At 41.1% G+C, this 23,961-nt stretch overlaps 1 protein-coding gene across 2 annotated transcripts in view; it reads right to left on the reverse strand.

The window, feature by feature from the left end:
- ADARB2 (adenosine deaminase RNA specific B2 (inactive)) overlaps positions 1-23,961 on the reverse strand; it is a 306,651-nt gene that overhangs the window by 101,398 nt on the left and 181,292 nt on the right. For both annotated transcript variants that reach the window (XM_039549516.1, XM_039549515.1), the window contains exon 2: positions 7,566-7,652. In XM_039549516.1, coding sequence (XP_039405450.1) covers positions 7,566-7,652 — 87 coding nt within the window. The remainder of the gene's footprint in view (positions 1-7,565; positions 7,653-23,961) is intronic.

The raw sequence follows: 23,961 nt of genomic DNA on the forward strand, positions 1-23,961 counted from the left end.
TTTATTTCTAGCATGGGTTTTTTTTGCATGTTCTGAATGTTTACTTGTCCCTAAAGGTCTGCTTCTATTAGCCTTCTGTTTTAAGAAAAGATTACATCACTCAAAGATGAAGCATAATGGATGGCATGTAACTTAAATGAACTGCTTGATAATTACTAGTAAAATGTGAATAGTTTGTAAAATTCCCTTAGGATGACAATTATTCTATAATTCATGTGGGTGAATGCTTATGAACACATTATTAGAAATCAGAAATGATTCACAAACAGAAAAATGGGCCAATGCATTGAATAATCTATTTGCAATAAATACATTTACCATTTCTGCTCACACCATAGCCTCTTGTGTTGTCAGCATCATGAATCCAGACTAGGAAATGATCTGACAGACCTTCATAGCATTTGAAACAATAATTTGGTCTGGACTCAGATCCCAGTTTAGTAAGTGAGTGCCTTTCTGTCAAATTCAATTGCAGATACTCTTAGTTTCTGCATCAGCAACAACTAATATTGCAAAAACTGTAGATAAATCCAAATAAGACCAGGAAAAGCCAGAGCATCATGATGGGAGCAATTCCTGATGTAAAGGATGATCTCTATCAAAGAAAAGAAATGGGAGAGTGTGATTGCCAGGAGTGCCAGGAAGGGAATGAAATGGCAGTGGGGAGCTATGGAGGGAGCACTCCATTGTTGGACCAGTGAATCCCCCACTACTCTGGACCACACTTGTGCAGTGTCCATGCTGCAAGGCAGTGCTCTGTGTCACAACAGAGGCATGGCTGAGAATGGAGAATCATCTCACTGGTGTCCTGAATGAGACCCAAAATGTGCTGCTGGCTAAATAATCATCCTATAAAATTTCTGTCATTTCTGATGAGTTTGTTTAAATGTATTGCATCTCTGATACATCCTCCAGTCCTCCTGTCCATTGCTTGGGGCAGAGACAAGCGGAGGAAGTAAATGTGAGTCTAACCAACGTACAAGGCAGCCCATCCCAGGAGTGATGCACTTGATCCCTTTCCAAGCAGACCACTGTGTGGCTGCCTGCTTTCCTCCAAACAGCACTGGGCACAGAGCCTTTCCCAGGGTTTGGTTTGTTATTGTCAGACATGATCATGCCACCTGCACAGCCTGTGTCAGTCCCATGCACAGAGAAAGTCCCACTCATTCTTAGGGGACAGAGAATGGTCCTCCCATTTTCTGTGGGACCATGGTCATGTTTGGATTTCTTTCTACCCTAATAACACAGGCTGGCTGCAAGGATGTAAGGGGTGAGCTGCTGGCTAAGCTCTGAGAAGCTTCTGCTGGAGTGCGGTGTCTTTGCTGCACCCCAGTATTAGGCTGGGCTGACAGCTGCACAGGAGCCTGCAGAGGATTATGTAGAACCAACCATCATGATTAAAAACTTCCTTTATATCCCGACACATTACACTTGTATTAAATATCAAAAGACTTTTTCCCATCAGAGCACTAAGTCTGCACTCATGCAAGTTGTTCCACAGAAAGGGGGTCACTGCTTAGACAGGAGTAATAATCATGGCTCAAATACCATGTGTGTGGGCCCATTTGCAGAACTGAGTCTTTAGGCTCCCTCTCCTGAAAACCTTGCACACACTGAGCTTCCAGCCTGGGTCTATGTCTCACCAAAGTTATTTCCAGAGCTCTCTTCTGCAGCGCTTTGTTGCGGCAGAAAGTGAACTGACAAATTAAGGTCTTAGTTAAGTTTTAGTTTCTGAAGCTAAGGGGATGGAATGAAGACAGGTGAGGAAGGAAAGGAAAGCAAAAGATGCACATAATAGAAAAAGTTTCATCATATGGTATTCAGCTGTATAAAATACGACATCTTTAAACCAGCCTCTCTGGAAATAAGACATTTAAAAGATCATGATAACTAAGGCACAAGGATAATGTGCTGTTTTCTCATCGAGTTCACAACTGTACTTATAGAGATTCTGATCTGAAGGGAAAGGGGATATCAGCTTTAACTTCCTCTGTCCAGCTTGGCAGTGGCTCTGGCCATTTTCCTTCCTTTCTCATGTTTTCATTCCACTCAGAATATATCTCTTCAGTTATGTGTATTTTTTAAAGTAAAGGTAAAATATTTTGATGCAGACATATTTTTTAGCAGGAAACAGGTTTGGTTCTGTATTTCACACCTTCTCTCTCAACCTAATAGGTTTTTACAGAGCCAATTATGGTACATAATGATACTGTAGTCAAGAAGCATGAAAAGAAAGATAGCTCCTGCGTCACACATTATTCAGCTTTGAAAAGAATTTGTATTGATTATGCACCACTGAATAGGAAAACTCAAGAGGTTATTTGTGTTTATAATTCATATTTTCTTATTCCATCTGTTTTTCCTTTCATGGTCAGAGAACTGCAGATTTGTGAATGTGAATGTGTGACCTTAACATCTTACCTTAACCACCCTCAATAAAACAATAGTTAACTAACACCATAAAATAAACATTACTTATTTGTCTTAAGTTGTGTCTATAAAATTGTCTAGTCCATGTTTTGGCCAACAGAGAGTTTGCCTTGATGTAGTGAAAAAAATGCAGAAATGCAAGTGTAAAACTTTCAGATATTAGGCACAAAGCATATGTGGACAAAGTTGGGCATGCGTGGCGATGACATGCCTGCATTTATGGCGTGTTTTGGCCTCGTCACAGTGAAGAAAATCTGTGCAAGTATCTTTACAGCCAACCAGATTTTAGAGCACCTGGTCCTGAAACACAAGGAAACAGCTCAGTTCTTCCCAGATCTCAGTAGGAGCTGCGCCAGCCATACGTCATCATGGCCTGTAAATCAGAGGCAGCCTAAACTCAGTGAGTGCCTCACAAAGTCTGTGAGCCTGATGGACTTGTGTGATCCCTGGCAGCTGCCAGGAGATGTGAAATTACTTTATACTTTTAGGTATCTTTGAAATAGGAAGTCTTTGAAATGTGTCTTTTATGAGACCTCTGTGTAGCAGACATAAGATTACCTCTCTAATGGTGGCACATGTACTTCTATTGTGAAAATCAGACAAAGCAGGCAAATGACACCAAACTACACAAGATAAATACTGCAAGCAGCTGTAATAGAACAATCACAAGCAATTTTAGAAATGAAGAGCACTAAAAGGAAAGGGATAAGTCAGAGGATACACAGAGGGAAAATGCAAAACTGTGGATCATTTTCAGTCTTGTTATTTCTCATAGTGTCTTTGTTCTTGACTTTCCCAAATATATTCCTTACATTTAGGGAAAAAAAAGAAAGATAATAAATTATGGTTATCCCATCATGAAAGGTTGGAGAATATTAACATAGTAAGGGGATGGAGTTAAAAGAGAAAGAAAAATATTATACTTTTTTGGCAATAGTTTCTAATTTATTGTGTAAGATTTCTAAAAAAGTCTCACAGCTTTGCATTGTAGTATCTCCTCAGGTAACTTTATTAATTGATTTTTTCAGTTTCACAAGCATCAGGAGACATTGTGATCTTGTATTTGCTTCACTAATTGAACAGGAGAAAAGAAAGCAGTTAGTGAAATATATTTATTTATGCACTATTCCTCAATCTTCTGACTGCTCTTTCATGTTTTTCTCCTTTTGGTCATTATGCACAGTAGAGTTAACCTAGAGAGTTTGCCTCATCAAGAGCATTTCAGAACTATAATACTTCACTAATAATGACACTGAATATGTCTCTGGGTCTTAAGGGCTCTGCAGAACTAACCATCCGATACTCCATGCTACATTTGAAGAGATAATATTATTCCTGTTGAAGGTTATTCTGCTGCCAGGCCAACTTCTAGGGAGGATAGGAAAAAAGAGGTGGTAGGTGGCATATTCATTTTCACTAGCATCTTTACAATGGCAATACATTATTCAAAAGCTGTGATATTAGAAGAAATAATTTGCAATATTTGTATTATGGCCAACTCCTGATTCAAGTGCTAGCTCTGAGACAGGCAACACTGGATTGCTTATGTAGAGTACATTTTTGCTGTTTAACTACATCACGTTGACTGCAGATGTTAGAAGGATGGACTTTCTTAATTCCTGGAATACTTGAAAGTAAAAAATCTTGAATCAGGAGCAACAGGTATGAACCCAGGTGCCAGAGGCATGGTACCTTTGCCCAAGGCCAGCTCCTACATCAAATGCAATGTAGGGCAGTCTCCTCTTGCAAGCAAGATGGCCTTTTCATACACTTATTGATTCCACAACCAAGAATTGGGAATGCTTCTGCCAGGATTTTCAGGTTGATATTCTTGACTTTGGAACAATAAACTTGAAGCTAACAATACAAATCACTCTTTTCTCTCTTACATGAAAACACACATGTATTTTTAAACCTCCATGTAAGAAGTCTAGGTTAGCCATGATTTCTCTGTTGCTGTTGAACACTCCCTGGCAGCTCACAGGGTTCAGGGTATTAAAACCAGTGTCATTAGATTTTATTGGTGCGTAACACCAGACTTCAGAGAGAAGCATTACCAGAGAAACAGAGTACAGGACTTTGCTTGAAGTGAAGATGGAAAGTTTGTGAAAAGTGATTGCCACTGTCTTTAGCTGTTCCAGAATGAACATACTCTACTTTGCCCACCTAACTATCTGAAGTAGCTGCGAAATCCATGTATGTCTAGTACAGATCTTACCAATGAGGGAAATTATTTAAATGATCTAATTGCCCTGACTTAGATGATACTCAAATTCCCATGCTCTCTGTCCAAGTTAGCAAAGAACTGCATGCAGCAGAAAATATGGGCAGCCCATGGCAGAGACAGACCTGAGGACATGCCTTCCTGAATCAGGCCCAGGACATTTTAGGCCCTGGAGAAATCCAAATGATAGCAATAGACACAGTTTTCAAAACAAAAATAAGGGAATTGTTTTGGCAAGGGATTGCTTGGAGCTCTGCCTCCTGGAATGGGATATTCACTCTTTTCTTAGACACAGGGTTGCTGCTGTATCTCACACTGTGGAAACAAAAGCTCTGGGGCCTCATGCTGTCTGAAGAGGAATTTGACCAACATACTCATAACTGAACCTGCACAGAGTCTGGAATGTGTCCTTCAAGACTGCTGAAGTGGTTGAAATCAGTGTGTTGGGGACCATCAGCTCCCGCTGCAGACACTGGGGAGGTGTGTGCTGCCCTGAGCCTGTGCCTGTGGCAGCACTCCATAATGAGATCCCCAGGAATCACATGCTTCTGGCTAGAGACACGAGCTGGATTCAAAAGTATCTGTGGCTGGTGATAATCTGCCTTGATCCCGTGGCAAAGCGGGGATGGCACAATCAAAGATCAGGGACAGGCACAGGCTTGTAACATCGTGAAAGGCAGGCAGGTAGGCAGTGAACAGGGAATGATTATTCACTGTTTCTTGCAATCCCAGCACTAGAGACAGCAGGCTTGAAGCAATAAAAGGGTGCACTTTTTGACAACACTCTAAATCACTCCTTGTTCCTGGCTGTTGTTGAGATCAGAAGTATCAATGGGCTCCGGAGAGGACTGGACAGTTCTGTTGATGTCTAAGAAATATGGTGATTCAGGTGCAAGCTCTAGCAGAGTAAATTTTTGCTGGGTGCTAGAATGATATACCAAGGGGAGGCTCCCCATCTAAATGTCCTTTTTCTCAAAGCATCACTAACAAATGCTGAAGACCATGTAGAGAGCTAGGCTTCCTATTTCTAATCCTCTGTGACATTTCTTACATTCTTAGGTACAACTGCCTTCTGGGGATGAATAGTGTGGTCCTTTTCTTGCATGTTCAAGATTAGACCTTCATTAGAGACAGATGATTACTTTACCCACAATTCCATTCCAAAGGTGCATATTGCCCTTGATAGGTTTTTCTAGTATTAGTTCATTGATGATAAACCACAAAAATCATGTCTGTATGCTAATAATCACCTGTTGAAAATGCAGGTGTAGTTAAACTGCATGGCTCCCTCTGTAAAGAAGGCCTAAGGGAATGTGAAACAGGATTTGTATCCATTTCAGCTGGTGGAACTCTGCCCATTGATACAGCACAGTCGGGGAAGCAGCACTCTCACAGGATGCTCAGTGAGCAGAAAACTACAGGGATAAGCAACCTACTTCTCTACCTTGCCAGCATTCTCCTGGGCTCCTGTTAAACTGTTAACACAGAAGAAGGTTCTTCCACTTGTTTAGAGCAAATCTCTGAAGCTCTTTAAAATGTGGAATTACTCCAGAGGTACGTGTGCGTTAGGCTTTAGTGGGATTTAGGCCACTATACTGCAAGTGAACACAGAAACATGGATGATTTAAAATTAATTCATATTAAAAAAAAAAAAATTAAAGATTCTAATAGTAACACCTAAAATGTTTTCGGTGTACCAAGAAATAAATAGCTCCCTTTTCACTGGAGCATATGTTTGACCGAAGGGAGGACTGGGTAGGATGACCCTGAAAACAGTGACATTTGCTGTTTCTCTTTCAGAAAACATAGCTTACCCTGTCCATGTGAGCTGTTTTACAGCCCACGCAGGCACGAAGCTGTCTTGGCGTTACAGTAGCAATAAGAAAACGGTGTTACAGTGTTTGGCTTGTACAAACTTCCTACATTACCTAAAAATAACTAAGTAGCACATTTGGGAACTATTACGCAGGAGGTGCCTGCACAAGCTCATCGTGTGCATAATATGTTTCCTCTGTGTGTGTGTATGCTTCTCATATGTCTTCCTGAAAATGTAGCCTTCCTGGGAGCAATTTTGAAGGATTTTCAGGATTTTTTTTTGCCTTTGCTAAGATCTGTAATAGCCTCTCTTTGTGCAGCAGAATAGTGTGATGTCCACATGATGCTCAGCAGCAGAAAATAGCAGGCTGTGCTTCTTCACTCCTCCAGCAGCTCTTCCCCTTGGTGATACACCATGACCAAACCAAGGCGGATCAGCAACAACAAGGGAAAAATACCCAATTCCTCCCACTGACTGACTCTAACAGGTCACCATGGCAGTACGTGTCTGCCTGGAAAAGAAGCCAGTCTGGTAGGTGATACTAAAACATTGCTCATTTGGTTGAGAAAGCTTCCCTCCCTTTTTTTTTTAAAGATTCAAATTGTGTTAAAATAAGCAGGGCTGGATAACATACAATAATTGCTTCTAGGTGACAAATGGAAGGGCTTATTGAGGGTTTTTAATTCCTAACTGCCACTCTCGGACTTCTTGGTGTTTGGAAGACTTCTCAATTCCTTCAAACCCAGCAGGACTTTCCTCCAGCTCTTCAGTCATGGGCTCAGACAGTTGGTTGAGGTGTAAGGGCCCAAGAGAATAGTAATTAGCCAAGAGCAGTTAATTTTTACATTATATGGTTTATTTAAGCCTGGTTGATCAGTTCTCAATTTGATGGCTCTGTGCAGGGCCAGGAACTCAACTTGATGACCCTTGTGGGTCCCTTCCAGCTCCCTTGTGTGATTCTGTGATTTTATATATGGACTGGGCTTATGGTCTGCCAATAGTTGCAAAACTACCTCCTTTCCACAATTGCTCCTCCACTGTAGAGATTTTATTTTTGAACTTTATTTACATCTATAGAGAAAAGAGACTGCTTACTTAAATTGTCTTCATCCTCCATGGTGGTTGGGCCAGGACTCAGGTACTTGAAGGGTGCTATGAAGGTTGACAGTATGCTTAGTTTTTCTAGAAGAAAACAGAAGAAAAGATAAAATCAGTACTCAGTCAATGCATTCACATCTAATTCACACTTTTTTTCAGGTCAAAACATCTTGGTAAATCTGTTTTGGTTTTTTTTTGTTTTTTTGGTTTTTTTTTTCTTTTCTTTCTTTTGGTGTGTGTTTTCTGACATTCTCAGAAGAGATCTCTTCTTTGTGGTAACAGTGATAGGACCCAAGAAAATGGCCTCACATTGTGTCACGGGAGGTTTAGATGAGTATTAGAAAAAGGTTCTTCATCCTTCCAGTGTTTGGGCACTGGAACAGGGTCCCCAGGGAAGTGGTCCCAGCTCCAGCCTGACAGAGTTCAAGAAGTGTTTGGACAATGCTATTAGGCACATGGTGTGACTCTTGGGGATGGTCCTGCACTTGATGATCCTTGTGGATCTCTTCCAGCTCAGCACATTCTGTGATTCTGTGCCTCTGCAGTCCCACCAAAGTTAACTGAACCTCGATGCATTTATTACAGCTGCCACATTCCTTCTGGTTTCTGCCCCCATGTAGTGTTTCTTGATGGTGCTTCCCAGCAATGGTGCCTGAGCACTGCAGAGTGGGGGATACTTGAACTGGTCCAGCTGGGAATGGGGTAGGCAGACAGCCCTGGGAGAAGGGACATGAGCACTGCTCTAATGGATGAGACCATCTACTTCACTTGTTTCTTCTCCGTAACAGAGGCTGAACCAGAATTCTTAGAGAAAGCTCAGGGGTGAATGGCACAAAAGACTCCCACATCTTCTAATTCTATCAGTTTTTGACATGATTTTTGGAAAACTCTTATGGTGTGCCCAGGAAGCTATTGTCCACACAATAAGAACACTATCTGACATCCCTCTTGTGAACATTCATATTAAGTGCAGTTCCTTTTAACTGCAGTTTCTGTTTATCCTGCAGATAGTGGATGGCAGAGACATTTACTTCCAGTGCCATGACTGGACTCTGCATTAGAGGCCAGGGCAGATTCAGCAAAATGAGAACTGATACTGGCTTATACTAGGTCAATATCTGGCTCAAGATTTATCTATAGGGAAAAGCTGAAGTTAACGCAAACATTAGAAACATATATATTTAAGTGTTTTATTTCCTTTGATAACTAGTTTATTTAGCTGGACATTTATTTTGTTTGAGCTGAGTTCCTTCTGACACACTATGGGGATGTTACTGAGGACCAACAATAACAGAGTGTCTACTGACAGAAGAAACAGAAACACACCTTACAAAGGTGATCCACAGCTTTGAAGAACTTCATTGCTTTGCTAAAGTACTTCTCTGCTTAGAAAGCCTCAGCTATGGCTGAGGAAATAGGTGGCTGAGGCTCACTTGTTTCCTCAGGTGGAAATGCTCTGCATCCTGCATATTGTGAACAATGCTGACCTCTCATCCTGTGGCAAAAGCATCAAAACCAGACCAAGAATGTATTCTTTGAAGTGACACAGGAAAAATATTTCCATGGGAAATTTATCATTGAGATAATACTTCTCTGAATTTCCTTAAACTACCTGTCTGCTAAAGAACCACTGGTCTAGCAGGTATTCCAGCTGAAGAGCACATCTGTTAGCTTTTTGGCCGGGTTCTTCCTGTATGTGCAAACAATCCTTGCTCTTGTTAAAGACTGTTATCAGAACCCATCACAAATGACTGCATACATCTGCCCTTAGCTGGGTAACATTACAGCTCAACTCTATTAAGGGAATTCACTGTAAAAGCTGACTGCTCTTTGTTAAGTAAATACAATAAGCAGAATAAAAGATTGCCTGAAGAAAACCTTTTTCCGTCCAGAAACCTTTCAGCCCAGACTAATATATAATTAGAGCACAAATTAGCCTCCTTCAATTGCAATTTCATTAAGGGATTGCAGTGATGTCAGGAACCAAAAGATTGAAGCTATTTATGAACACTATAGCCAGAAGATTTTCCTAAGTGAATCCTTTGACACTTTTTTGCTAAGGCATTGCTCACTGAGAAATGTGTCATCTCATGTGTGACATCTCACTGCGTGTGAGACTGTTGGGTTGTGATCATGATAAAGGCTGGTATTCACTCCCCACTTTCTCAACTGGTTTCTTTGATTGAAGTGAAAAGAGCGTAGGCTTTTGGGACCTAATCCAAAGGCTGCATTTGGTAAGGGAAATGCTTCAGATGATAGACACAGGATCAGGGCAGCCCTTGGCTGTAGCACCAGCAGTGACTGTTGTGTCTGGGTACTGAGATCCTGAAGTGTGTGTACTCCACCTGTGCCTGACTGCTGACAGCTGTCAGACCTTCAGGATTAACCCTCAAGACACTGATGTCACACACAAACCTAAATCTTCTTTGCTGAGAAAATACTCTCACTTCTGATAGAGAGTTAACCCATTAACCAAGCAATATGGAAGTGCTTTCATGCTGCAGGGCTAATACTTACTCCTGCCACCAATCAAAATGCAAATTCATTTAGTTTTATATTATACTATTTTTAGGTAAAGGAATATTTTATGATTTACTTTTGTACAATTGATAGGTGAAATTTACAATGTGGATTTAAAATTTATCAATTTCATTTTTATTTTGTCTTTTAACCATCTTAAGATTTTGTTAGTACTGTTTTCCACCTGTCCCCAAATTCCTGGCTGGTGACTTCACTTTGTGTGGCAGAGAAACAGGATGTATAATTTGCTGGATGCTTAGAGCAGCAATGGATGTGTTTGTGCCAACCAAACTCAGGCAGGTCCTAATAACAGGATATACTTCTATAAATACCAACGATAAAGACTATAATTCAACATTTCAATGCATTGGCTAAGCGAGGGAACACTTAGTGTGTCTGAAAGGAGGAGGAGGGCAGGGTTTTGAGTAAGCTCTGTAAAAAGAGAAAAGCTGTAGTATACCCAGTGCACAGAAGAATTATTGAGCCTGTGAAGGAGGAGAAGATAAATGAGAGAATAATTAAATGAAGGTGTTTACCAGGAAATAATCAGGTTAGGTTTAAAATTATTGGTATTATTGTGCAGTTCCATCTTTTGCACATTATTGACTGCTGCTGTACGGACCATGAGGCACTACTTCAGCTTTATTAACAATGGTGAAATTCAGTGTTAATTGTCAAGATTAGGAGAGTTGTGTATTCACACTTTATGGTCCCTGTATAGGTTAATGCCCATCATAATTAGCCTTGTTTCCAGCAGTTTGATGAAATCTTATGAATAAGAATAAAGGACAAGGTTGTATTTAAAAAAATCATAGCGAGAACTACCTCTAAAACCTCCTTCTCTCACTCTCTTTTTCCTTCCATGACATTTTTTTAAAGTATTTTTTTCCAAAAAGAAGCAATGACAGGTAGCCCAAAATTAGAGCAGCTATTTTTACTTTAAAATTGTAAATTTTCTCTGTTATTTGTCTGAGGAAGTTATTTTTCAAGGCTAGGAGAGAAGGTCTAAGAGAGAAAAAAAAGGCATTTCAAAAACTCTTTTCTGCAGAAATGCAGAATATAGAACCCTATGTTTATGAGAAGCAATACATGAAGGTATTATTGCTGGCATTATAGTTGTACCAAAAGCCTCTGATGCCATGAAGAAGAGATTTCATAAGGGCCTACATGGACACAAAGAAAGCTTTATTTACAATGGAAATTGAGAGACAAAGAGCAGGTATAGTGGAATTTATCTCTAGCCACCCTGGAATACTATTGCAAGATGATAGCATCATATTTTGTAGTGCATTCACTATAAAAACAGTCTTCCAAGTGGAAATCTGCTCCAGTACTCCAAGCACAAAAATCATCATTTCTTCTAAAGAGAAGCCTATTACAGGAAGAAAACCTCACTCTTCCGTTTTGGAATGGAAAAGGATTTCAGTTCACTCTTCCAAGGTTATATTTTCCAGCAACAGCAAATTATTAACATAGAATCATAAATGGTGTTTTTTGCAGTAGGCATAAAAATAATTTAAACAAATAAAAAAACCCGTGGAACAAGATACGTTTTGCATGAAATACATAAAATACTTTAGTACAAACGATTCAGCAAAGCCTGGCACATTAAGGTGCACAAGTTTCCATTAAAACCTGCTTTTTTTGTGAAGTTGCTCTAGCCCTGGGGATGCAGTCAGAAGGCTGGTCACAGGTCCCGTAAATACACTTTTATTGTGAAGACAAGAATGCACACACACAGCTATAAACACATTCATGCCCTTCATACCTATCAGTATTTGAAGGGCACCAGACAATACTGCTTGATCATCAACTCTACGGAAGTTCTTCCACTCTCAATCACCAGAATAAAAGCAACAGGAACAGCAGGAGCTCAACACTTTTAAAAATCAGCCCTTATACATGTTGGACAAATTGTTTAGCTTCGAGAAGAGCAGACTGAGTGGGGTCATAACAGCAGCCTGCAAGCACATAAAAAGCTGCTGCATGGAAGAAAGGAGCAAACTGTGCTCCATGTGCATTAACACAACTAGAAGTAATGGACTTAAATTGCACCAAGGAAAATTCACTTTAGACATTAAAAAACCCTTCCTAACAGTAGGGATAGTGCAGTGCAGGAATAGCTTGTCTGGTGGGGAGGTGCTGAAGGGCCACAGGGAGACAGCTGGAATCTGCAGGGGGTTGCACTTGTCCTTGGGCCCATCCTTTATACTTTCCCATCCCTACAGACTCCAGTAGAAAAACTTGTCCTGACCATGAGATCCTGCAGCAGGTTCTAGCTCAAACTTGGAAAAGCAAGTAGTGTTCGCTAATATCTGCTGTCTCTGAGCAGAAGTTTGTGGCATGCTCTTTTGCTTGGCAGCTAATGAGCACTATTAATAATTGTTTTTCAAAAATGCAACTTCCGAACAGAAGAAGGATTAGACAGATGGATACCAGTGGTTTGCCAGATCAGTGTTAACAACATTTTACTGAATTAGTTTCATTCTCATATTCAAATTGATTACCATAAGCTACTTTACTTGTCAGAGGTTTCTTCAATAGTATTCTTTTAAAAACACAATGCGGACATTATAAACTCAGGAAGGGACAAATATGATGCAATAGTGTAAACTCAGCTGCAAAACCTCTTGAAAAAAACCTTATTTTTTATTTCTCTAAAGCAGTATTTATGGCTACTTGAATAGTTACATTTTTACAGTTGTGTTTAGCCTTGATTTATTTTGAAAGGGAGGGGGGATACAGGGAGAAAGAGAGCCTGCACATCAGGAGATGATTCTTTATCTTCCTTCTGGTACCTTAGTTCAAGCTTGGGCTGACAGTGACTGACAGTGACTGACAGGATGAAGAGATTCTTTAAGCAAAAGAAAAATATGGTGAATTTGTGGGGAACATAACAATGTCTTTGAACCACAGCACTTACTGGGAAGGCTCACAGCCTTCTAAATTATGGCTTGTATGGCTACCATGCTGCATCATTTAGTTTAAGCAGCCAGTTTCTAGATAGGGATTTACTTGCACGGTGTCAGGATCAGCCCTTACAGGTGAGTTTGAGAACCCACTGTTGAATCTGAAGTTTCTGAGTGTGCAGGGCTTTGCAGCATTGCCCAAGTGCTTTTTTGCTTCACAGGCAAATAGGCAGGCTCTGTGTGATGCTTTTATACCCACACTGACAAAGCTGTGCTGGATCCCTATGAATTACCACCATGGTTCCACTGGGGCTGGGAGGGTCTCTGTCCATCCACTCCAGCCATGTTTAAGTTGGAAGTGTGGCTGCCTTAAACCCCTTCAGAGGGCTGATGGTTCTGTAGACACAGCAACAGTTTTGGCTGCTGCAGGAGCTCCAGTTTGGTGCCTTGCATGAGATAAGTTCAAGCCTGCATGTATTTGCAAGGGGCTATTGACACATGCCCATTCCTCCTTGGTTTGTGTTTTCGTCTCTCAGTCCTACGCTGCAAGGTCTTAAAAGTGGAGCTTTGCTGGCATCATGGACCCTTCAGAGCTAGCAGTTGATGCAACTGGAGCAGCACACCTCCTTCTGAGCAGCCCAAAGGGGAAAAAAGAGACTTTGAACCAGAGAATATGAAAGGGTTAAAATATGTGGGACTGTTCCTGTCTGCAGCTGTGCTGCTTGGCACCCCTGAGAGCGTGGCCTTTCCAATGGACAGTTACTAAAGGTCTCCTTTTCATAACTGGTTTTCAATCCAAGGCATTTGCACTGATATCCCACCCTGGCCCATGTTAAGGAAAACATGTTAAGGGAACTGTTAAGGAAAGCTTTCTTTGGAGGTAGCAGAGAAATATGCAGAGAGAAAAACCTTCTGCTTAAATACGAATTTTGACTGGAACATTTTTCTTAAAAGCAGGGACAAAAGGGACTATTCAGATTAAGGATTTTAGGTTTTTAAAAGAAAAATAAATGTATTTGGCATTACTGTTTCTGTTCTCTGCTTCAGCAAGGACCTGAAGATGTAAAATAGCAGAGCACATTGTTTTTAGTCTGATAGCTAAAGGGAAGACAAAACCAGGGAACATTTCGGTAGTCAGATTTCAGGCGAAGGTTTTCAGCTGCTTGAAGCAGGTTGTGTCTTGAGTTAGAAGTCAGAGGTGTGAACCTGGAGCCATGAAATCTTCCTCTGAAACAGGGCAACAAGCTGTTCAGTACGATGCAGTGCCCAGGCACAGAAGCACCTGCCTTGCCTGCAAGTTGAACATGGCCTGCCAAGTGCAGGGGTCTTCTGTAAATAGATCTACTTGCTGTCTTTATAATTTTTTTATGTAGTTCTTGGAGCAGAGAATATATTTTGGTCTATTCTTGTTCAGTGCTTAGCAAAATAGGATCTATGTCCAAGACGAGAGCTCTGAAATGCAATTATATTAAGTAGCAATAGCAGTTTATGGTATTATGTTACTGCAGAGAACATTAAATGTGAAACATCAGTTAGCTCAGGGGCCTGGCAGCTGGACTAATCCTCTGTGCATCCTGTCCCAGCTGTCTGCTGACCCAGAACTGCTACACTTGAAAAGCTTTTGGGGAAGCTGTGTGAAATGTTTTACCAGTGCCAGTCCAACACCTAACAGGCAGCGGCAGGTCCATGCCCTGTGCTCTGGCCCCTCTGCAGCCCTGCATCCCACCAGTGCCTCCACACATGGCTGCACTAATTTACTCTGAGGCCACAGTAACTTCTGGCTTATCACTTAGGAAGCAGAAAGGACCAGCAAAAAGCCCATGCTTGTGATTTGTATGGATTCATTTGATATGGTCTGAGGTACATGGGGATATGTTTAATTGATCACATTATGCATTAGGACATAATTTCTTCCTACAGTGGCATGTCCTGCAGCTCTCCTGCATTTCTGGAATGGAGATAGTGGGGTTTAGCTGCAGATTCATCACATGAATTCAAATAGGCACTTGCATAGACAAATCTGAGGGGCTGTACTTCTGTGCTCTGTACCAGCCCACTCCAAGCTCCTTCACCATGAAAGACCTCTATGGAATGAAACATGTTGTGCTGTGAAATATTAGTTTCTTATTACTTCCAGTAAAGAGCAAAGTAAGTAAAAACACAAGGTGGTTGATGGATTTTTTATAAGAAAGGCAATGTGTCTGTGTTTTGTTCTCTGTTAGACTCCGTGGAAATCAATTTGAAATCTAGTTCAGCCTAGTAAAATTAGATCTAAAACTATTTAATTTTGTTGCAAGAGTGTTTCTCTCTCCTGATGCCTTGCTTGAGGACACATAGAGATAAAAACTCTTGAGTTATTATCAGTTTATGTGAATCTGTCTTCTTGTGGAGTGTACTATATTATGTATTTCTAAGTGATCTGGCTGTGGCTTGGAGAACAGCAGTTTAAAATCCACACCTTAGCAAGCTTCTTATGCTATTTGAACATTCATTTTGGAAATATTTTTATTTTGCATTCTATAAACTGTGACAGGCTTTTGTTTCCTCTTTTTTATCTTTATTTTTTGGGATGTCATCACTTTAGAAAACAGGAGAAGCACAGAGAAAATAATAGCATGAAACCCACCAGTTCTCAATGTGTGCTGAATAGGGATGCAATGAAGACCACAAAAATAGCCAGTGGATTTATTAAGCATACAATAAATCACTCTGCTTAACTATGACTATTTGACTGTATGCCAAACAGTATTATCAAACAGTATTATCCAAGAGCAAAAGTCTTCAGTCATATGGGTAACTAGTTTGGCCAGTACTAAGGCAGATGGGTTAGTTTCTCATCAGCCTGTGCCTACATACAAATCTACACTACTTAAGGAGACTTTGCTAAGCTGGAACAGAAAACTGTATGAAAATTCTCGATTTGGGTTAAGAGAGGTTTTCCTATCACTAATTTAAACCTGTCAACTAAATTTTGATTATGTGATATATGAGTGGTCTAACCCAAAGTAAGAGTACCACAGTTAGTAAAGGTATTTAAAAGGATGGCTGGAGCCAGTGGAATTGAGGGCTGGGGAGCAAAGCAGCTGTCTTTGCAGGCAATACTACACACTGTGGCTCAGGACTGTGCATGCAGAGGGACAAGGAGGACACAAAGCTTTGTGCTGCACTGCCTGATTTTGAAAGGGTTTGCCTCCTTCTGAAACCAGCAGTCCACTCAGGTACATAAGTTCTAAGGTGGGGCTGAGCTGTTAAAGCCAAGTTTCAGTTTTCCAGACTCTGTCTCCAAGTGCAGCCATCATCTGCTGTAAGAAAGGCTGAACAACCCTAGGAAGGACTGATCTCACTGGCATGGGCATGTACAAATAAATGCCTGCTGAGATAAGTAAAATAAAGCCCTCCCAGCAGATGCCTATTTTTTTTACCTGGGACCTGGACTGTCGATTTAGGCTAAAAGCCTAACTTGTAGATGTCCAAAGTTAGGAGACATGATTTCTACCCTACCTTTCCAGAAAATCCTGGCCTGTGTTCTGGTGGGTGTTACCACTGCCTGTGGCTGGACTATAAGGTGCAGAGGGGGATGTCCTGCTTCCCTGAGCAATGCAGCCCCTGCAAGAAGGCTCTTCTATTGACATGTTTTCTTGATACTTTCAGTCCTTGATCTACACAGAGGTTTGGGTAACGAACTGAATGGTGTGCTACTGAAAGAGTGATCAAAACTCTTTTATGCTCACAGAGCTCCCACTTAAGGCACTCAAAGAACTGCAAACACCATGAGTTACTACCTGGAGAAACTGTAAAGATATTTGTGTAGGTGCAACATGGATGAAAGCTAAGTATTTATTTTATACTCTGTAAAATTATAGTTTCACCGTAAAGCGGATCACCTAACATGGGCACAGCAATATACTTCACCTCAACACAAACAGCTCTTTTAGTTCTTTTAAGGTTTCACTTGCTGATCTGCAGTTAAGCCCACAAATGCAGACACAGATAGAGCTGTGCATCTGCTTTCCAAAACTGACCATGGGACTGATGTGAAACAGCCCCAGCTGAGTGCAGACACTGCCTGTGAGCACTCCTCTGTGAGCTGTAACCCCCTCCTTCTCAAACTGAATAGCTGCTTAAACATTAGGAAGTGAATGGCCTGCATCAGAAAGCTCCAGTTGGCAATTAGTGGTGAAAGGCTTTTAAAAATCTCTTCTCTGTTCATCTACTGTAAGCAGCCAAGTGCTGTGACCTCTTCCTCTTGTACGCCCATAATAATAATAATGCATATTTAACCTGATTCCTGCCCTGATTTATCCTTGGTAGCATGAGGCAGTCTTGTGTTAACTAATCTGTCTGTGGGCAGAAAGTTAAAGGAATGACTGTTACAATTTAGGGTGATACAAGAGGCCTGAGATTTGCAGGGGTTTCTCAGACAAGATGCTACTGAGAGATGTCAGGTCTGCTCATTGAGCAGTTATTTAAGTATCTAGGCATTTAGATCCCTTGGGAGCTGAGGCAGCTAGAAGGAGTTAGGGGCTATTCTGGGTCTGTCCCAGATGTTGCTGGTAAATACAGTGCCTTTGACTACAAAGCAACTCCTCCAGTTTTACCTGTTACGGCATGAGCCTTCAATATTTATTAAAGTTTCCACCACAGCTTATAGAGAGTCTTATAGTCTCAGGTTCATCACTGCTACTTTGTTAGTATTTTGTTTTTACCTTTCAGCCTTTAGTCAGTCCTAGCATAAATTGCTTCAAATATTTTCTTCAATTAAGAGCAGTGACAAAGGAAAAGTTTGCTAAGGCTTTACAAAGAAGGCCAAGTTTTCAGAGTGATGCAAAGGGAACTTGACAACTGACTCCCATCAACAATAATAATGGGAGTTATGCATCTAACTCTTTCTGCATTGTGCTGACATTGTACCCTTGAATGTTAGTACAGTTCAATAATTCTCCAAAGATGAGGCAGCTTATTTTCTCTGCCACTGCTGCTTTGCTGGCATTTTTATGGCATTCCCAGAAGTACTACCTGTCAGAGTTAGTACTTCCAAGGATGGCATTGCTTTGGGGTGATTGAGGATTGATGTAATTAAAGAGAAGGCAGTCTACTGCTTGCCCATGGGTATTTTATATTAAGTGTTTCACTGCACAGCTACGATTGATGATTTAAATGATGACAAAGTTGGGCTGCTCTATATGGGCAACAGTGATTGAAACCATGAATTCAGGGATGTGCGCCCTCTATTTTTTGCTGAAAACTCTGAGAGGGCTGCAGAAACAGAGCTTTCTAGGAAAACTGCAACCTCCTCAGGAGCCATTTCACTAAGGATGGTGTCCCTGCCCATGGCAGGGGGTTTGGAACAACATGACCTTTAAGGTCCCTTCCCAACCCAAACTATTATATGAATAACACCACTGGAAACTTGCAGAAACTTGCCACTGGAAGGGACAGTCCCAGCCACATCTAGGGACAAGCAAGATTATTACTTGGGACTAATTTGGAAAAGATTAGGAAAAGGAAAATATAATACCACATCATTAAATAAATCCCCTGGTGCAGTTGTTGTTGTCTTAAGTGGGATTATCCAATTAAATCTACACATGTTTTTGTACATATCCACAACTGGAGCGGGCACTGTAGGCTTTCTTTAATAGTCAGTGAAGACATAGTCAGTATAGCCTATGGCACTAAAGAGCATTAATTTAGTCCTAAGGTAAGTATGTGTTAGTCCTGCTCTGTAACTTGAACATGTTAAAAACAACATGAAATATCAGACATATTCTTATCTCAGTGTTTATGCCTTAATAAAATGATGAAGTGTTATAATCCAACAGGAGCTGCTCTTTAATGCTGCAGACAGAGTTTGCTAAGGATAGTCTAGGAACATAAACCAGCTCTTTGTGCAGAAAGAAGGGGAATCTGTTTCTTCTCTTCCCTGCTATAATGTCCATAAACTCCAATTACATTTATAACTTTGCATTAAATTAAATATTTTACACAAGCACTTAAAAAGTCTACTAAATATCCAATAACAGTTTTCTTTATTCCCTTGTTAGCAGCTGCCATGGCAGCAGGACTCACACGAGAATGAAAGTGATTTAGTGCATTGATTTGCAGTTGGCACAGCCCTCTGTTCTCAAACAGAACTGATTAGCTTAGCAGGAAAGTGCCATTTACTTTTTATTGTGTTTCTTTTCTGCTCATCTCCCTTCAGTGGCTGCCAAGAGGAACAGAAGAGCTGTAACCTCCTGAGCAGGTTGCTTACTTTCTTCAGCTCCAAATTCTGCAATCCTGAGGACTAATTTGTCTGGATAGTGCTGTAGCATCAATACAGATGCCAGGGTTACTGCTTTGGTGTACTGAAAACAGGTCCCAGTGAGCTCTTTCAGGATCTTTCTACACAAAATTAACCCTGACTATGAGAAGCTCCTATGTGTCCAAAAGTGCCATCTAACCCAGGATTTTAGGGTTTTTTTCAGCATTTACTGGTAAAGCTAATAGGACAAATGTCTAGCTGGGAAGGTTTCTCTTGAGTATCTCACTTTCGCTTCATAAAGAGACCATAGGGCTTGTCTTCTAATACATTACATTTGAAGGACTGTGTACACACTTCTGCGTCTCTGATCTTCCGTGTATTGAAGCTGCTGGTGAAACTCTTGATTCACCAATTAAAAATGAAGATTTTCTGCAGTGCAGAATGACCAGCAGCTGCAATGAAACAGTGGGAGTCATTGAATTAGCAATTATTTTCCCTTGAAGACCAATTCATGACAAAAGTTCAGTTTGCTTTGGCTAAGACTCCATCATTTCAGGGGTCAGATCCTCAGCTGGAGTGAGTGTCTGTGGCTTTACTGAACTCCATGAACATACATGGAGTCATGCCAGCTGAGGTCAGTGGAATAACACTGTTTCAAACCAGTTAAGGTTCTGATCCCATAAACTTGTCATGACTATTCCGTCTCATTAGTCCTTTCCAGTTCTCTCTGAAACTTTTCAAAAATTCAGTGATGCCAAAGCTTCTTAGAGGTGTTAGATATCTCCAAGTCTGTTTCTACTAAGAAATAATAAGGAAAAAAACCCAAAAGGAAACGATGGGAGGCTGAAAACACGGTTCAGAGTTATTTCTGGGAACAAAGATTAACAGATGAAGAGGGGAAGAGAGAATCTCCTTCCTACTTTCTAGCTGAAATTCACTCAATAATATTAATCCTTTTGGACTCTTTACAGTTAGTAGAGATGAAGAGGCTAATCTCTGTCTCTTCTACACTGGAGGCTCCATTAGTTCTATTAAATAGCTGGTGCAGCACCAGAGAAAGAAGTACATATGCATTTACCTCCCTTCTCCTTTGATCTCAGTAAGAGATTATGAAACAGCTCCCATATTCTGTTCTTTCATTTCAAAATGCAAAGCAATCTGTAACTTTCTTCCCTCTGGCACAGGAAATCCTGGTGAGGAGAGGGGTCCTTTACTAGAAAATGTATAGCTCACACTTTTCAAATGTATCTAACTCCATTAGTCATGTGAATTCAATCTCTTTTATTCACTCGTATGAGCTGTCTTTCCTCCTTCCACAACAACAAAGAAAATCCTCTTTTCTGGTAAAGCAGGAGTTTTTTGAACTTCACTGATTCAAAAGACTGCAGTATCTACCATAGCTAATGAACTCCTGGCAAAGCAGGGGTGTGCTGATAGGGCAACATGACCACAGTCCTCTCCTAAACCACCAGAAAATAAAAGCTACCTTTTTGCAGGACTTAAAGTACTGCAGATGAGGGTATACTCACTGTCAACAAAACCCTACTCTTTTGGTGCTGCATACCATTTGTTCTGCCACTGGTGGCAAACTTTAATAACCATGAGTTGAATTTTAGGATAAAATGACTCATGCCTTAAACTCCACTGATTGCAAAGGGATGCCTGCCTGGCTCAGATACAGAAGTAAACATTTGGTCAGATAAAACCAATGTCACACATCTGGTCATCCACAGCTCACTCACACTTGCATCTGTGAAATACCTTCCTTGGCTAGATTCTGGGCTTTCTTCCTGTGAAAACTCAGACACAAGGTGACAGAAGAAGGGAAAATAACGGCACCAGAGTGTAGAAAAAACCATGGTGTCAGAAGGTGGCAGAGGCTCATATCTGCAGTTGGATGGCATAGAAATACAGATAGAAGCACAACGTTGTGGCCTCCAAAGTGGATCCTGTAACCCTCTGTCAGAGCCTAAAAGAATTACTTAGGTTTGGAGAGCATCTTGAATCAGATACCTCAAAAAGGAACACAGAGGTGACAGAATTCTTAGTGTGGTTTTCACGAAAATAGTCAGTAATAAACACCGAAGATTAGCGTGTATCCAAAATCTATCCCCCTTCAGGGCTTGGGGAACTTGCTTGTGGTTACTGGGAGGGACCCCTTCTGTTTGGGAGTTTTTCCTGAGGACTCATGTCCAAGCCCTGTCTTTCCAGCTGGGGGGAAATGGGAAGAAGGATCATGGTCTTTTAAAATGGGGTAGCAGTGGGTGACAGGGAGGGTAGACCCCTGTGTCCAGGTAACACAGTTACTGCATTAATCCAGAGCAGGGCTGTGTCGGCTCTGGGGACTGGCACTCCTGGAGCTGGGACTCACAGTCCTGGAAAGGCTGTGGGCACAGGCCCTCAGGGACCACACAGCCAGCACACTGTTAACACAGTCTGGCTACCTGCACATGCAGTACTACTTCTATGTATATTTTAATGCTGTTCCACACACATTTTAACTTTTAAATTTGACTAGTAAGTTTTCAATGTAGGAAAAAATAGTAACAGATATTTAACAGTAATCCTGCTCTTCCCCACTGCCACTGGAAGGCACTAATCCACCCAAACCACCTGTCCTTGCATCAAACACACACATAATGACCATGCTCAATGAGGCCTTGCTTGGCTTCCAAGCCTTTTGATTAGAACATGCCTCATTCTGATACACAGCAGAGACACCACGTGGCTTTCTGAGTGACTACCCTGCAGCAGAGCCAGTGGCACAGGGACACGGCCACCCCCACTGGCACCAGACTGCTGTCCTGAGGACAGGCCTTGGCTGACAGGTGACAGTGAATGGGTTGCCAAGGAGTTGGTGCCTTTCTGCTGGCAGCCAGTGCCAGAGCAGGGAAGGGCTCATGCTGCCATGGGGCTCATTTGAGAAGCCCGGATGGGCCAGCCCACGGCCTGACGTCCTGCAGTGAATGGTTCTTTGTGGTGCTGCTATATTTAAATGCTAGGCCAGTGTTGCACAACAATACTTATAACCTCAGTCTTCACTATTAGAAATGGGCTGTGCCCTGATTTGTTCAGCTTTGTAGTATTGTTCACATGTGGAATCCGGGATAGCGGGATATATTTGGAGTTATGGGGGTCACATCTGTAGTGCCATGGCTAAAGACCAAGCTATTACAAGCATATATATTAACTTTTCCAAGGCATTTGATTGTCCAACACTATTCAGAATGTCCAGGAGCATTTGTGCTAAGAAAATTGAAGCACTTTGGCCTTGGCTGAGGTTCAACAGATAGATTTGCTTCATATTTGTTAACAAAAGTGACCACGAAAGACAGAGGGACAAAGAAAAGGTGACAATTTGTCTCCAGAACTACCCACACAGTAAACCTCCAGTGAAGAGTTTTGTGGGAAAAAGTCCATTTCTTTAAATGGACTTTCTATAAAGTCCATTTTCATGTTCACTATTCTGCTTCCAGACTTTATAGATGGTTATCAGAACAAAGGTAATTATCTAATGCTGGTGATTTAAATACAAACAACACAATCATTCATTTCCTTGGCCCTGAGTGACAAAACTTCAGAGTGCAATGTGACCTCTGCCACTTACACAAATAACTTACTAGCAAGAAATGAACTTCTTCAATTCAAAAAGAAATGGAGAAAAACAAATCTATATCTTCCCTCCCCAAATGGACAACAAGATCATAAAGTCATGCTCCATATGGCCCTGACACTGTCAGGTGGCTTAGGCAGTAGACTGAGGGCTGTGTCATTGATATGTGTAGAACTCAAGAGCTGTCTAGCGCATGTCTACTGCTGAGAGAGTGATTTGCATCTGATTTTTCCAGTAGTTTTTCTGTTTGTATCACTCTGGTTTTTCCAAATACACTTGTCAGTAGAATTTGCTCAAATGCACTTTGCAAACACATTTTAGCCTATGTAAACTATTTGTTTTGACTGTTCACTACTCATGCTGTGTAACCAGCCACCTAAGGCAAACTGCAGTTTTCCACTGCTTTTGCAGATGACTGATCCCTGAAGTGCCCTGAACTCCTTTGCAAATCTCTGCTGTGATCTGTCTCCAGTCACCCAATAAGGTTACCCAAATCTATTTTTCGCTCACATAACAAGAGCCACTATCTGCTGTCTCTTAACAGATATGCTTAATATCCTGACAGAAATGAAAACAATGAAGTGATTTGCCCACACACAAAATGAGTTGGAAAAGGAATATATTAATGATTCTTTTTAACCCAGGCATATTTAAAATGTAAAAATTACTTCCAAATCTCTTCATAAACTAATAAAAAATGCAAATGCTAGCTTGAAGAATTCTTCATTGAAAATGATTACAGAAAAACTTCTAACATAGATGCATCTTTGCTTGGCATATCACTTATCAGGCTGCCTCTGAAGAGACCTGGAGGTCTGGACTGCACAACTACACCCACAGTTTGAATCCACTGGGTAAGTTACAGCAATATCTCATTTTTTTTACCCTGTACAATGAGATGTGATTGCTGTTCCTGATGAACAGCAGTGGACATACTTTCCTAGAGAATAAAACCAGAGAGCCTCACAAGAGTAAATCACAACCTCTTGACTGCCCCCGAGCCTTTCATCTGGTCAGCTTGATGCTTAGCACAGTAATGGCTAAGGTTAGATGAGATGAACCCCATTCTGACTGTTTAACTTGTAACAACTCCCAGTGCCAGGCTGA

The sequence above is a fragment of the Corvus cornix genome, chromosome 2, assembly GCF_000738735.6.
Source record: "Corvus cornix cornix isolate S_Up_H32 chromosome 2, ASM73873v5, whole genome shotgun sequence".
Classification (NCBI taxonomy): Eukaryota; Metazoa; Chordata; class Aves; order Passeriformes; family Corvidae; genus Corvus; species Corvus cornix.